Here is a 15,083-nt window from a genome sequence, read left to right as displayed (position 1 = left end):
GCAGGGCAGAAATTCAGCAAAGATCCTCATACACCACTTCCATTTAGAAGGTCAAGGGCAGCAGATACATGGGAACACCATTTGCATGTTCCCCTCCAAGTCAGTCACCATCCTGACATATAACACCAATCCTAATAGTCATTGGGTCAAACTCCTGGCATTCCCTCCCTCAGGGCATTGTGGGTCTACCTACATCACATGAACTGCAGCAGTTTAAGAAGGCAGCTCACCATCACCTTTGTAAGAGCAACGAGGGACAGGCAATAAATGCTGGTCCAGTCCTTTTTAACATGTAGACTCCATTGCAATTTTGCCCTCAGCAAGCTCCCACATACTGCATTGTCAAAATATCTGGATCATCTGTTTCAGTGGTATTAGTTGAGGGACCAATATTGACCAGGACACTTGGAGAACTAGACTGACTCCTTCCAAATGCACTATGATACCTTTCATTTCTACTTACTGGGTCAGGTGGGATCCTTGGTTTGACAACCCATCAGAAAGTTGACACATCCAACAGTATAGCACTCCCTCAGTACTGCACTAGGCTTTTGGCCAAGACTTTGTGTTCAGATCTCTGGAGGGGCACTTGGAACCAATGTCTTCTGACTGAGGAGTGACTGCTCAGGAGTGACTCACCATTGGCACCCTACCCAGAGCACACTGGTAGGCCAATCCGACACGGTACAAGCTTGTCCGATGGGTACTTAATAAAGAGTGACCAGCGGAACCTTTTTTACATCAAGTTTTAGTCAGTGAAGACTATCTGTAGTCCCCAAACCCGTGGGCATTGTTGGCTGGAAACCAAACTCTGACCATAGGCAGATGCCCAGAACACAACATAACTCTGGCAAAACCAGCCCCCACTACCAACTAACTCAAACGGATTGAACAAGATATAACAACAGCTTGCATTTAATGTCACAAAAGACCCAAAAAATACAATGATTGATTGATTGATTCATACATTCATTCTGTTAGCGAGTCAATCAGTCAGGTTAAAATAGATTCCTGAAGAAGGGCTCATGCCCGAAACGTCGATTCTCATGCTCCTTGGATGCTGCCTGACCTGCTGAGCTTTTCCAGCAACACATTTTCAGTCAGTCAGTCAATCAATACAGTCAGTCAGTCTGGTGGTCATCCATTCAGTCAGTCAATCTACTTTTTTTTCTTGACATTGATCCAGCTCCCTCAGAGCCAGCTCTCAGAGTGAACTGAACCTCTGGCACTCCTGTTGGCTTTATTTTTTTCATTATTTATTTTTTTCTCCTTTATTTTCTTTTTGCTAATTTTTTTTAACCCCCACACTACTGCCTAACTGCTGTAGTGCTTATTTTTCAGCCAGTCAATCTGTTCAGTCAACCAGTGATCTAAAATCAGTCAGTCAGTCTGTTCAGCCAACTGGTCATCCATGCATTCAGTTGGCCAATTCATAGTTATTCAGTCATTTGGGAAGCCAGTCATTTATTCAGTCAATTCACACAGTCAGTAATTAACAGGTCTTCTGCCTGAAGACGGGTCAACACCCCACTGTGTGCAAATGCTTCACCCTGAGCTGTTTTCTTCACTGTTTTTGGCCAGGAAGGCTTTGCCAATGCTTTCCAGCCACAGGGGTGGGGCTCGGTCTAAGCCTACATCAGCCAGAACGGGTACTGAATGTCGATGTACCTTGCACCAGCTATGCGGACAACTGGGCTCACCGTCACTTCCAGCCTAGAGACCGCCATAACGCAGTCATCAGCGGGCGACGCAGAAACGTGAGAGCTGGAAGGGCCATGGAAGACCAAAAATTTTTTAAAAACCCTGCAAGCTTCCAAAACAAAACAGAACAAAATCTCAGGTAATGGGATCCTTACCATGACTTTAATGATGCGATCGATTGCCCTGGCCGGCTCTGCCCTGTTGGTTGAAGTCGCCGTGTAGCTGTTTCGGTAGAGCTCGTGTGGGAAGTTGGCGATGGTCCTGAGACCCTGCTCGTATTGCTCGGACTGGGAGTGCACGAGGTCGTCGGTTGACACCGCAAACACCTTGATGCCAGCGTCGCGCGCCTTCTCCGCGTTGCGCTGGATGCCGCCGCATCGACTGCCTGTCACGTGGCCGTCCGTGATGACGACGGCAAAACGGTTGCGCGACTCGGAGCGGCTCTGCTGCTGGATGTTTTTGGTCATCTCCTGCAGGGCGCAGTCAGTGAAGGTGCCGCGGCCGATGTAATTCACCCCGCGCAGTGCGGTGATGAAATCGGCCTTGCTCGCGGTGATCGGGCTGAACTGCTCCACCCGATCAGAGAAGTGCAAGCCCCCGAACTCCCAGACGATTTTCACCCGGTTCTTGAACGCGCCATTTGTCATCTTGTTCACCAGGTCCTCGGTGAAGTCTTTGATCTTGTCCACCAGGTTGCCCTGGATACGGGTCTGCAGCGCAACGCTTTCCGAAGTGTCAAGGACAAAGTACACCGTCACCATGCATTCCTGCTTCCCTGAAAGACCACCGGATGACTTTTAATTAAATTAAAAAAATTAAAGCACACATGCACACGAAAGGAAAAGCAAACGTTCAGGCACAAATGTTTCTCGGACGAAACAAAAACGGTTGGGATTTGGGATGCACCACCTCCTAGCGTGTTGAGGAGACCAATTGAGCGGTGATTTTCGGGAGGCAATTGGGAAGAAGATTTTTGTGGGAAAAATATAAGCTGAACTGCAGCTCGGGGTGAGGGGGGGTTCATATTTAAAAAGAAACAAGGCTGTTGCCGGGGTATAGGTGAGATGCCGTATCATAATGCCTCCAGGGGTCATACAGCATGGAAACAGACCCTTCGGTCCAATCAGTCCATGCCGATCATAATCCCAAATTAAACTAGTCCTGCTTGCCCACGCTTGGTCCATATCCCTCCAAACATTTCTTATTCATGGACTTAGCTAAACGTCTTTGTAAACGTTATAGCCATGCCCGCATCCAGCACTTCCTCTGGAAGTTGAGTTGTTCAGAGCAGAGTGGTGAATGACAACCCTGTCCTAACCTGAGGTGGGGGGGGAAGGCAGCGCATTTGTCATCTCCGCTCATTCACAGGAGAGGTCACTTAATTCCTAAAGGTGAAAGCCCCTTGAGAAATAAGCCCCCCCCTCCACCCCCCTCACTCCAGAGGAATGCTGCCATGAAGGAGATTGGACATCAAGGGCAGCTATTTAGGATTAGATTAGATTACTTACAGTGTGGAAACAGGCCCTTCGGCCCAACAAGTCCACACCGACCCGCCGAAGTGCAACCCACTCATACCCCTACACTTACCCCTTACCGAACACTATAGGCAATTTAACATGGCCAATTCACCTGACCTGCACATCTTTGGACTGTGGGAGGAAACCGGAGCACCCGGAGGAAACTCACGCAGACACAGGGAGAACGTGCAAACTCCACACAGTCAGTCGCCTGAGTCGGGAATTGAACCCGGGTCTCTGGCGCTGTGAGGCAGCAGTGCTAACCCACTTACGGTTGCACGTACTTGGCTAATCAGCGCTACACTTTGTGTTCTGGAGGAGAGCACAGAAGGTCAAAGTTCACTCGGATCTTGGAGCATGCTAAGATGACAAATGTGTACAGGAGGAGGCCATTCTGCCAATCATGTCTGTGCCTGCTCCCTGAACCTCTTCTTGTCCCACTCTCCTGCCTTTTAATAATTAAACCCCAATGCCCTCTTGACCAGGAGCTGAATGACACGAGAGTGGCTAGCCGTGCTTGATGTTATGAAGCAACTTGAAGTGCCTCTCTAGCCTCGGGAATTTCAAATCCACCTTTTTCTAATAAAAAGGCACAAGACTAGATTTCCAACCTGCTATGCTGGTTGCAGACCCTAGGAGTTTGTCCCACCATTATAATAACTGCTTAATTTCCATTCCTCAGTTGATTCATAGTAGTGAAATCTGGCTGTTTCTCAAAGGGGCAGACCTTCCATTACTATGGATCTGGAGTCACATGTAGGCCAGACCAGGTAAAGATGGATGGTTTCCTTCTCTGAAGGACATTATTCAATGAGATGGGTTTGTTATGAAAACCAATGATACTTGTCAGGATCAACATCACTGAGACTAGCTTCAGATTCTAGGGATTTTTTTGTGTCTTCACTGAGCTTGGTGTAGTGGTAATGTCACTGAACTAGTAATCCAGAACCTCACAGACATGACACCAATTCCCTTCAAAGGCAGATGGTCATATTTGAATTCAATAAACAAAATCTGGAATAAAATTAGCTAGTCTAATTGCAACCACTGTCAACAGTCATAAAAATCCTTTTGCCTTACCAATGCCTGTTAGGAAAGGAAATCTGCTGTCTTTACATAGTCCGGCTTATAGGTGACTCCAGATCCACAGCAGTGTGGTAGATTCATAATTGGCCTCTGGGTAACACTAAGAACGAACAATAAATGCTGACCCAGCAAGCACAATTTTTGTTTAAATCATGTAGTTGGATTTGAACCCATGCCTCCAGAACATTAGCCTGGATTCTTGGATTAATGATTCAGTGGTTTATTCACAACGCTGCGATCTTCCCTAATCAGAGCCCCCACAACTGCCTGTGATCAAATTCAAAACGCTCAATGATAAACATCAAACATCAGGGACTTCTCTGGTCCTACCTGTACAGTCCTCCGGACTAGGAGTAGGGATGAACTGACCTCCCACTGGGTCAACGAATCCCCAGGCAGTCAGGAGCAATGTGAGAAATGCCAGGAGCATTTTCCCTTTTGCAGCTCAGCAGCAACACCCTGTAAAGACAGAAGAAGAAATCACAGAGAATCAGAGACTGGAACTGTAGTATATGCTGACTGGTTAAAAAGGTAAAAGCAAAAGAGATAGGAGAAGATTTCTTGCACAGTGAGTGTTTAGGGTTTGGAGTGTGCTGCCTGAGAGTTTGATGGAGGCAGCTACAAATCAAAACCTTCAAAAGGGAACTAGATTTTACCTGAAAAGGGAGGAAGCGCAAGGATACAGGGAGAGTGGCACTAAGTGAATTGCTAATTCAGACAGTCAGTGCAGTGGCAATGGGCAGAATGGGGCTCCTTCTGTGTTGTACTGGTTCTGAGATTCTCGGTTAAGACTAAGTGATATGCTAATGAGACAGTATACATCATCACAAGAAGTGATACAATGTCACATGGTTTTGCTCTGCCTCGCAGCCTCATGGCAAGATGAAGCCACAGTAAGATGTTTCTGAAGTACATTAAAAAGGCAGGTCAAAGTGAACATAGTCCTCTTAGAAAATGTACCTGGGAGACTGTTTTGGGGAACGAGGAAATGTGTAGGGGAGTCAAAAATATTTTGCGCCAGTCTTTATGGTGGAAGATACCCCAAACATCTCATTAATAGTAAAGGATATAGAGAATGAATTAAGGATCATCACCTTCACTATTAGACAAACTAATGGGGCTAAAGGCAGCTGTGTCCCCTGGCCCTGATGGCTTGCAGCTGAGGATCCTAAAAAAAGTAACTACAGAGAAAGTGGACGCATTAATGGTAGTTTTCCAAAGATCTTTGGATTTTTGGTGAAGTATCAGAGGATTGGAAAACTGCCAATGTCACACTCCTATTCAAAATGGGAAGGAGGCACAAAGTAGGTTTTAGTCAATACTAATTAGCCTAACATTCATTGTCTGAAAAGTATGGAATTGATTAGAAAGGAAGTAATCGCAGAACATTTGGAAAGACATAACCTAAACAATAGAGTCAGAATGGCTTTGTGAAAGGCAAATCATGGCTGACTAATTCATTAGAGATTCTTTTTTAGGAGGTCTCAACTCGAGGGCAACCAGTCATATGCCCAAAACGTCAACTCTCCTGCCCCTCGGATGCTGCCTGACCTGCTGTGCTTTCCCAGCACCGCACCTTTCGACTCTGATCTCCAGCATGTGTAGTCCTCACTTTTGCCTAGTTGGGCAACTAGCACATATATTGCATTTGGACTTCCAGAAGGCATTTGATAAAGTAACAAAAAGGTTAAGTCATTAGACAAGAGCCCTTGGTGTTGGAAGCAGCAGATTGGCACAGATAGATAAAAGGCCAGAAGGGAGGAAACAGCAAGTGGGCAAAAGGGGTTCATTTTGGGTCGGTGATCTGTAACCAGCGGGGTTCCACAATAACCAGTGCTGGGACCACAACTGGTTACAATCTATATTAATGACTTGGAAGAATGTACTATAGCCAAATTTTCAGATGACACAAGAATAGGTAGAAAGGAAGGTTATGGGAGGCAGACAAACAACAGATAGTTTATCAAGTGGACAAAAAAGGTGTCAAATGAAATATAATACAGGAAATGCAAATTCATTTTGGAAGGGAGAACAAAATAACAGAATATTATTTCAGTGGAGGGAAACTTCAGAAAGTTGCAGCACAAAGGGATTTGAGTGTACTCACGCATGAAACGCAGCAAGCTAGCACACAGGTACAGCAGGTAATGAAGGAATGTTGGCTCTCATTTCAAGAGGTTTGGAGTCTAAGAGTAGGGAACTCTTACTGCAACTGAACAAGGTGATGGTGAATCCACATCTGGAGTACTGTGAATAGTTTTGGTTCCCTTATTTGATAAAAGATATTATTTCACTGGAGGCAGTTCAGAGAAGGTTCACTAGATGATCCCCCCATTGGGAAAGACTATGTTATGAGCAAAGGTTAAAAAGGTTGGGACTCTGCTCACTGGAATTTAGGAGAATGAGAGGTAATCTCATTGTAACAGAGAAGCATTTAGGATTCTTAAGGGGCTTGACAGTGTGAAAAAAAGGGGATGGGGGGGGTTAGTTGGGCACAGACAGGGTTTGGTAAGTGATAGCACAAAAGCAATTTGGAGAGAGAGAGAGAGAGAGAGATAAGTGAATTCGAAATCTGCAAGTATGCGACTGCACTAATGGAGAAGAGAATTGAAAAACTGGAATCAATTAAGAATTCCTTAACAAATTACAAATCAAAGTATATACACCTTTTTACTGACACTAGATATCTTTAATGGGAACTCACATGACTTGATGTCCTGCATATTCAGTTATACTGTTGAATCATATGAGGCAATTCCTTTACTTTCCACGGGCATCAACGAATGAAGAATTGTTTTACACAGTGCAGTGTTGTTAACTATTAACATGTTGCCTCCTTTGCAAAGAATGTAGTCAGGGCAAAATTGCAGCACCTTTCCTTCCTCACTGCAGCGTAAGTGTAAGCAATGATAATAACTGCTCTCCAGAATTTAAAGGGAGGTCTGATTGCCATGTTTTGTGACAGGAACCACCAACTTTCCCAGTGCATTACCACTCTGCTAGCTAACTGCTGTTCCCATATCCATTTAGCCGAGAAATTGTTGCATGTAAGAAACTGTATTTGCTAACCTGCAGTGACACTCCACCACAGGCATCAGCCACTTCCACAGCAGGTACAGCAAGACAAGTATCAGGAGTGGGATTCTGGAGTGTTCTTTCTTGAAGCATCATGAGCAAAGTCAATGGAGGCAAGCCTTACCCAGCATGCAGCACTGTATCAAAAGCCCTCTATTTTAACCACTGTCAGGCTCACCTCCTTAACCTACCTTGATTTCTGTCATTCTGGAAATGACAACAACCACCATGAGAGTGAGCAGAGGTTCTTGTATCTCTCACTATCAGAAGATGGGGTCTGACAAACTGCAGCTCAGAGGAAGAAAAGGTGCCACAGCCTTTCTGAACTTTAACAGATGTGAAAGCACTAAAAGCACCATTTCAACACTGGTCTTAATGGTAATTTAACAATAAATGCAGGATATCTGCTCACTGAAACCAGAACAGTGTTGATAAAGGGCACTACTTGTCACTGGCCACTTGGGTGTTTCTTTTCTTCCTGGTGGCAAAAATTGAATAAAGATTCGTGCACCTTGTGTCTTTCAGCGTGTCTCACACCAGCGCATACACACAACATGGGTGTTGGGGGAGAAAAAAAGCAGTACCACAGGTAGGCGGTAGTGTGGGGGTAAAAAGAGAAATAAACAAACAAAAGGAAAAAAAAATAACAATGTTGATATGCACAAGTCATTGCTGAGATATGCCCATTTGCTTCAGCTGGGATTCCATAGTAGGAGCTTCAAACCAGCTGTTCTGTCTTGTACACAAGTCCACGTGCTGAATATGTATTTATATAGGGCTTCTAACAAGGCACTTCACAATGGTGTTATCAAGCAGCAACTGACAGCAAGCTGACATTAATCAGATGGTCAAACATTTGGACAAAGGTATTGGCTTCAAGGAGGAAAGAAAGGTTGAGGGATTATTGGGAGGGAATTGCAGAGCTTCGAGCTGAGGCAGCTGAACGCATAGCTGCCAGTGATACAGTATAGAAACTGGAGTACTACAAGAGGCCAATACTGGAGGAGTGTGGACATCATGCAGGGATGAAGTGTTGAGGAGGTTCACAAATAGGGAGACGGCCAGATCATGGAGATGACTGAAAACGAGGATGACAATTCTAAAGCTAGATCAGTAAAAGGACAGCAAGCACAGGTACCGAGAGTGACTGAGAATTGGTGCAAACTAAGATAAGGGAAGTGGTGTTTTGGAAGGAGTGAAACCAATCAGGAGAGCGCTGGAATAATCATGTTCAGGGGAATCGGAGCCAGTGATTAGCTGAAGCAGAAACACTTTACAGAAGATAAAGAGTCCTTAAAGTACAGGTTCATAGTTCCTTGAAAGTGGAGTCACAGGTAGACAAGATAGTGAAGGTGGAGAAAGTGAGGACTGCAGATGCTGGAGATTAGAGTCGAGAGTGTAGTGCTGGAAAAGCACAGCCGGTCAGGCAACATCTGAGCAGCATCTGGATGAGTGGTGCTGGAAAAGCACAGCAGTTCAGGCAGCATCCAAGGAGTAGTAAAATCTGCTGCTCGGACCCTGCCTGAACTGCTGTGCTTTTCCAGCACCACTAATCCAGAATCTGGTTTCCAGCATCTGCAGTCATTGTTTTTACCTAACATCTGAGCAGCAGGAGAGTTGACATTTCAGGCAAAAGGCCTTCATCAGGAAGATATTTGGTATGCTTGCCTTTGTTGGTTAGTACATTGGGTGAAGGAATTGGGAGGTCATGTTGTAGCTACACAGGACTTTGGTTAGCCCACAATTAGAATACTGTGTTCAATTCTGGTCTCCTTGCTATCGGAAAGATATTGTGAAACTTGAAAGAGTTCATAAAAGATTTACAAGGATGTCGCCAGGGTTGGAGGATTTGAGCTATAGGGAGAGGTTGAATAAGCTGGGAGTGTTTTCCCTGGAGCGTCAGAGGCTGAGGGCTGACCTTATAGAGGTTTGTGAAATCATGAGAGGCACGGATAGGGTAAACAGACAATGTCTTTTCCCTGGGGTGGGGGAGTCCAAAATTAAAGGAAAAAGGTTATAGAGGTGGAGATTTCTGATTTCTGAGAAAGAGGTGGAGAGAAAGAGACCAATTATGGCTCAGATCACTGTCTCCGAACTCCAATTGCCTAGGCTGTAATGAACAACTTTTAGCCTGTACCTCTTCCACACCACCCCCCCACCCCTGCCCTGAGGGAAGCCAGTTTTGCACAGGCCAACACCACCCCTGGGCTGTGTGCCCTCCATAGCAGCAACAGCAAAATGGGTATTGGTTAGGAGAATTCACACCCAGCTGTGCTGTGCTCATTGACCAACTCCAGCTCCTCATCCAGCAGCACCCAGATGTTTACATTGTCAATTCTCATCTTCAACTTCCACCACAGTTCCATCCCTCCCTGGTTTCATAACCTCCTCCTCTCATCCACAATCTGGCGGCACGGTGGCACAGTGGTTAGCACTGCTGCCTCACAGCACCAGAGACCTGGGTTCAATTCCCGCCTCAGGCGACTGACTGTGTGGAGTTTGCACGTTCTCCCCGTGTCTGCGTGGGTTTCCTCCGGGTGCTCCGGTTTCCTCCCACAGTCCAAAGATGTGCAGGTCAGGTGAATTGGCCAAGTTAAATTGCCCGTAGTGTTAGGTAAGGGGTATGGGTGGGTTGCGCTTCGGCGGGGCGGTGTGGACTTGTTGGGCCGAAGGGCCTGTTTCCACACTGTAAGTAATCTAATCTCTTCTGCTGTTACTGACTCCCTGATTACCCTTGTCCCACTACCACCCAGCCATTCCTCAGCCGTCTGGATCCTGAAATCCGGAATTCTTTTTCCCCTAAACCTCTCGGGCTCACTCTCTCTCTCTCTCTCTCTCTCTCCAACTTGTGTTGCTCTTGCTGCACCGTTCTTGCAGAATGAGGTGGGCCTGCTCTTCATGTCTGTTGGGGGGGGGGGGGGGGGGAGATGTCAGCAGACAAAAGGACCCTGGGTAGAAACTCAAAGAGGACCTTTCCTGAGTAGCAGACCCAGCCCATCTGCCTTAGCCTTTGCTCAAGAATCATCAAAAGTAGACATATGAGCAGGATTGGGACATTCAGCACCTCAAGCTTGCTCTAGAACATGGCTGATCATTGACTACATACCAAATTCCCATGAATCTACCATCTGGTTCCAAGACGATGAGGTCACAACTCCCCAGAATTAGCCCGGGGAACTGGACCAAGAATGTCTTGACTTGGGGAAGGTACTAGATGATTCCAGACAGCAGGTAGATAGGATAGTGAAGGCAGCGTTTGGTATGCTTTCCTTTATTGGTCAGAGTATTGAGTACAGGAGTTGGGAGGTCATGTTGCGGTTGTACAGGATATTGGTTAGGCCACTGTTAGAATATTGCGTGCAATTCTGGTCTCCTCCCAATCAGAAAGATGTTGTGAAAGGGTTCAGAAAAGATTTACAAGGATGTTGCCAGGGTTGGAGGATTTGAGCTAGAGGGAGAGGCTGAATAGGCTGGGGCTGTTTTCCCTGGAGCTTCGGAGGCAGAGGTTTATAAAATCATGAGGGGCATGGATAGGATAGATAGACAAAGTATTTTCCCTGGGATCGGGGAGTCCAGCACTAGAGGGCATAGGTTTAGGGTGAGAGGGGAAAGATATAAAAGAGACCTAAGGGGCAACTTTTTCATGCAGGAGGTGGTACGTGTATGGAATGAGCTGCCAGAGGAGGTGGTAGAGCCTGGTACAATTGCAACATTTAAAAGGCATCTGGATGGATATATGAATAGGAAGGGTTTGGAGGGATATGGGCCGGGTGCTGGCAGGTGGGACTAGATTAGATTGGGATATCTGGTCAGCATAGACGGGTTGGACCGAAGGGTCTGTTTCTGTGCCGTACATCTCTATGACTCTAGAAGATGGCGCCCCATGTCAACCCCCCCCCCCCCCCCCCCCCCCCCGACTCCCTGGTTAACCAGCTGTCAGGAAATTGGCTAGAGTGCAGGAGAGCAATAGATTTGTGAGAGTTTGTTCAAGTTACGAGCTGTACCTTTGAGCGTGGCTTTTAAACTCATTCCCTACTGGGAATCCAAATCCATCAATCTGACAGGGCGGCCCTACACGTGAGAAATGGGTGCCAATTGGTTCAAGGTCAATGCTGGGTGCAATCGAGGAATGAAGAGTTGATCTCTCGAGGCATGGCAAGTCTCCAAGGAAGTTCAGTGCAGGAGGGCTGGAGGAGGCTCTCAGAGCTTTGATTTGACCAACTCTTTGCAAACAGTTAGTTTGCACACAGTAGATTTATTTTACGCCAGAACTGAGACCTCAAAGGAAACGGAGGTCAGAGGAAGCCATTCAACTGGTCGAGCCCCAGTCAACTAGATCATGGCAGGTCCAAATCTTAAACACCATCCCCTCCACGATCCACAACCAAAAAACCCATCTCACTGTTTTAACATTTTCAATTGACCCCAGCAGCATTTTGAGGTTGGGGAGGGGACAATTTTCAGATAACCATCACCCCTCCCTATGAAGACAATACTTCTCAATATTGTTCCTCACTGACCAAGCTCTGATTTCATTTAAAGCCTCCTTGTTCTGGACTCTACCACCACAGGAAATACTTTCTCTGTCTCGTCTAGCAAATCCTTTAATCAGTTTAATTCCTTAATTGGCAATACTTAAGGGAGCGTCAGTCTAATTTATACAAACTATCCTCATAACTTAACCCTTTTAGCCCCAGAATCTGACAAGAATCTGACTGTCTGGGCTTTATTAAATCAATGACAATACAGGGACCCTGATACATGAGCCCTCCAGTCAGCCTTGTGAATGTACACAACAATATTGTACCTGACCAGCAGAGACCGCAGCAACATCCAGAAAGAATCTCAGCTGTTTGAACTGTGCCTGGTTGGAAAGGGAATCTGAAGTCGATGGGAATAGATGTTGCTCTTACACCCAGTAATGGGACCGGGCAGCAGATTAAGTTCTATGGTGGGAGCAAACCACACAAGCCGGCAAGTGGAAAGGTGCTCGATGCCCAGGTACCCAGCACGGGCGAGTCAGGCATCACAGGTAATGCATTCACCTCTGAATCAGAACGTTCACAGCCCAAATCTCGGCTGACACTCCCAATGCAGCACTGAGGGAGTACTGCACTGGTCAGAGGTACAGTCCTTCATGCAAGATTTAAACTAATGTTCTATCTCACATCTTTGGTTCAATGTAAACATTTATCCTGTCACTAATTTGTGGGGGTCTTCGGTCACTATGAAATGTATCCACCAAAAATTGCTAGAAATAGATTATCTCATTGCCTGTTTATGGGATCATGTTATGTGCAAACTAGCAGCAGTACTTTCAAATTATAACAGTGTCTGCACTTTAAAAAAGCTCCATTGTTCAAAAAGCACTTTGGATATCACAAAATGACAATGGGTATAATATAAATACAAGGTCTTGCTTTCAAGTCAGTGGGCCTAACCAGGTGAAGGAAGGGAGTATAAGCTGATCCCTGTGCCACGATCAGGCAGCTGCAACGGAGTAGAGGCCCTCTAATGATTGTCATCTACTCCCAACTATCTTCCCTACCAACTGCCTGTTTGAAATAGCTGTCACTCTGTGGCACGTTGTCCACTGAAACCCACTATTAAGACTGGTCTGCTGGATGCAAGGACACTCCAAGAATGCAACTGGGGATTGGCCTGGGATATACTGACCTGGCTCGTCCACCCAATGTTTGCCCCTAGTGCTGAAGACCTGAACAGCAGCAACTGATTACAGATGACAAAGGCCACGTGAGGCTGGGACAGGTGGGCAAAAGGCTTCAGTCACACAGGTACAGCACACCACCAACCCCCTCCAACGCACACACACACGACCAGACCAGACCCAAAGTAACACAATGCATGGGGAAGGACGTTTGCTATCCCCCAACTCACCCATCCACCTCAGTTTATCTGTAATGTTATACAACAAGGAACCGCGGATGCTGGGAATTGGAAATGAAAACAGAAAGCGACCCTTCTTCAGAACCGGAGCCAAAACGTTAGCTCTGCTTTCTCTCCGCAGATACTGCGAGACCTGCTGAGTTTCTCCAGCAATTTTTTTTTGTTGCAGATCTCCAGCACCCCGCAGTCCTTTCGGATCCTTTTTGTTTTGTGTCATGGTCAGCTAAGTGACATAGTTTACAACGGCATTCTCAAGAACACAGTGCCCCATAAGGAGAGACAGCTCTTGTACCCATAGTAATCAATACTGTATTAAAGTGACTGCCCTTATTTTACACTCCCACAAGCCATAATCAGTTAATCATGTGCAATACTGTGGTTAAGACAATTCTTAGAGCTGCTATGCACAAGTGAGGACACTAGAGGACGCCGATCTCCAGGAAATGTCCCTTCTTCCCCCAGCCCGGTGTAATGATTTTAATACTGTCTAAGCCTCAGACAAATTTCCAAAAAATAAAATTCCAAATTGCGACGGCTCAGATCCGCAAAAACGGCGCGGTTTGTTCGGGTCACGAACCTGTCCCCGTCAATGGGATATAAATGAAACACAATCAGATGCTTGGGGGGGGGGGGGGGGGGGGGAAATAAAAACTTTTAACAAATAAGATGTCCAGTACAAACTCCTTAAACTCCCAATGCAAAGACCGCTCGTCAGAGGTCTGGGAGGCTTCACATTCTGAGAAATTGTTTGACGGTCCTCTTTCTGAATCCTGCTTTTTGAAAGTACAATTTCAACGGAGGTCGCAATTAATACTTTTAAGTCCCGCCGATTGGAAGGGGCACACTTCCCTGGGCTTCAGCGGGACCCCTGCAATTTGCAGTCACAGTCACAGCGCCACTTTAAGAGAGGGGGCTCTATTCCTTCAGTCCCCCACCACCCCCAGACCCAATGGCTCTTAACGGGTTAACGGTACTGATAAGGGGTAACCGGTTAAGAAAGAAAACTTTAAGCCTTAAAACAAAATTGCAGGGTTCGACAAAAGAATTCTACAAGCAGTTTACTATCCCCCCCCCCCCCCCCAAAAAAAAGGTTAAAAAGACTTTGTCTCAATTTATTAAGGTCAATTTCAGAGAGCTTTTTTTCCTCCCAAATCTTAGCTTCGATCTTAATCCAAACAATGTAAATGTATAAAATCTGCCTCCCACGAACTGTGGCTAAAATCCTTTTTTTATTTCTTAAAATAAAGGTAACTTTACACAAGAGACTCGGCAAAGTTTCGGGAAACGCTCAGAAGGAACAAGTTTTACTACCTGCCAATCTGGTCTGTATCTTCCTCGCTGAAAAGAAGATGAGATCTTCCAAGAAAAGATTATCCCAGGTCCTTTTTACATGATCCACCGGGCAGTTAGAATGAGAAACGGGGAACAGTAGGATTTTTTTTTGGGAAGCTTATTTTTTTTTTCGCGAGGGAGCAGGAGTGCATGCAGACTTGCAGCTGCGCGTCTCTGGACTGGGAGGACCTGAGGAAAAAGTCAATCCCTGCTCAACTCGCTTTACATAGAGGAACTCAACGCTCCCTGAACTGCCTTCCAAGATCCAGCCCTGACCCTCCTCTCGAACCCCCTTCCAGGGTCCCTCTCTCCCCTCCCAGGCAGATCCCGGCTCCACACACCAGGCGGCGCTGTCTCTCCAACCATTCACATTCCAAGTTCAGCCTTTCACTGAATTGGTTTCCACAACCACCACTGCTCAGAACTTTCTGGATTTGTAATTTTTATTTTCTCTGTCAAAAAGGT

General features: G+C 46.1%; 1 protein-coding gene across 2 annotated transcripts in view; it reads right to left on the bottom strand.

The window, feature by feature from the left end:
* col6a2 (collagen, type VI, alpha 2) overlaps positions 1-14,848 on the bottom strand; it is a 75,609-nt gene extending 60,761 nt beyond the window's left edge. The window contains exons 1-3 of one of the 2 annotated variants that reach the window (XM_072578607.1): positions 14,598-14,848; positions 4,635-4,763; positions 1,857-2,476 (exon numbers count right to left, since the gene is read on the bottom strand). In XM_072578607.1, the coding sequence (XP_072434708.1) occupies positions 1,857-2,476; positions 4,635-4,734 (720 nt within the window). In that variant the 5' untranslated portion in view covers positions 4,735-4,763; positions 14,598-14,848. The remainder of the gene's footprint in view (positions 1-1,856; positions 2,477-4,634; positions 4,764-14,597) is intronic. The other variant, XM_072578606.1, reaches the window with a different exon arrangement.
* Positions 14,849-15,083: the final 235 nt, after the last annotated feature.

The sequence above is a fragment of the Chiloscyllium punctatum genome, chromosome 10 (assembly GCF_047496795.1).
Source record: "Chiloscyllium punctatum isolate Juve2018m chromosome 10, sChiPun1.3, whole genome shotgun sequence".
NCBI lineage: Eukaryota > Metazoa > Chordata > Chondrichthyes > Orectolobiformes > Hemiscylliidae > Chiloscyllium > Chiloscyllium punctatum.
The sequence above is the reverse complement of the archived record's forward strand: the minus strand, read 5'-3'. Positions and strand labels throughout refer to the sequence as shown.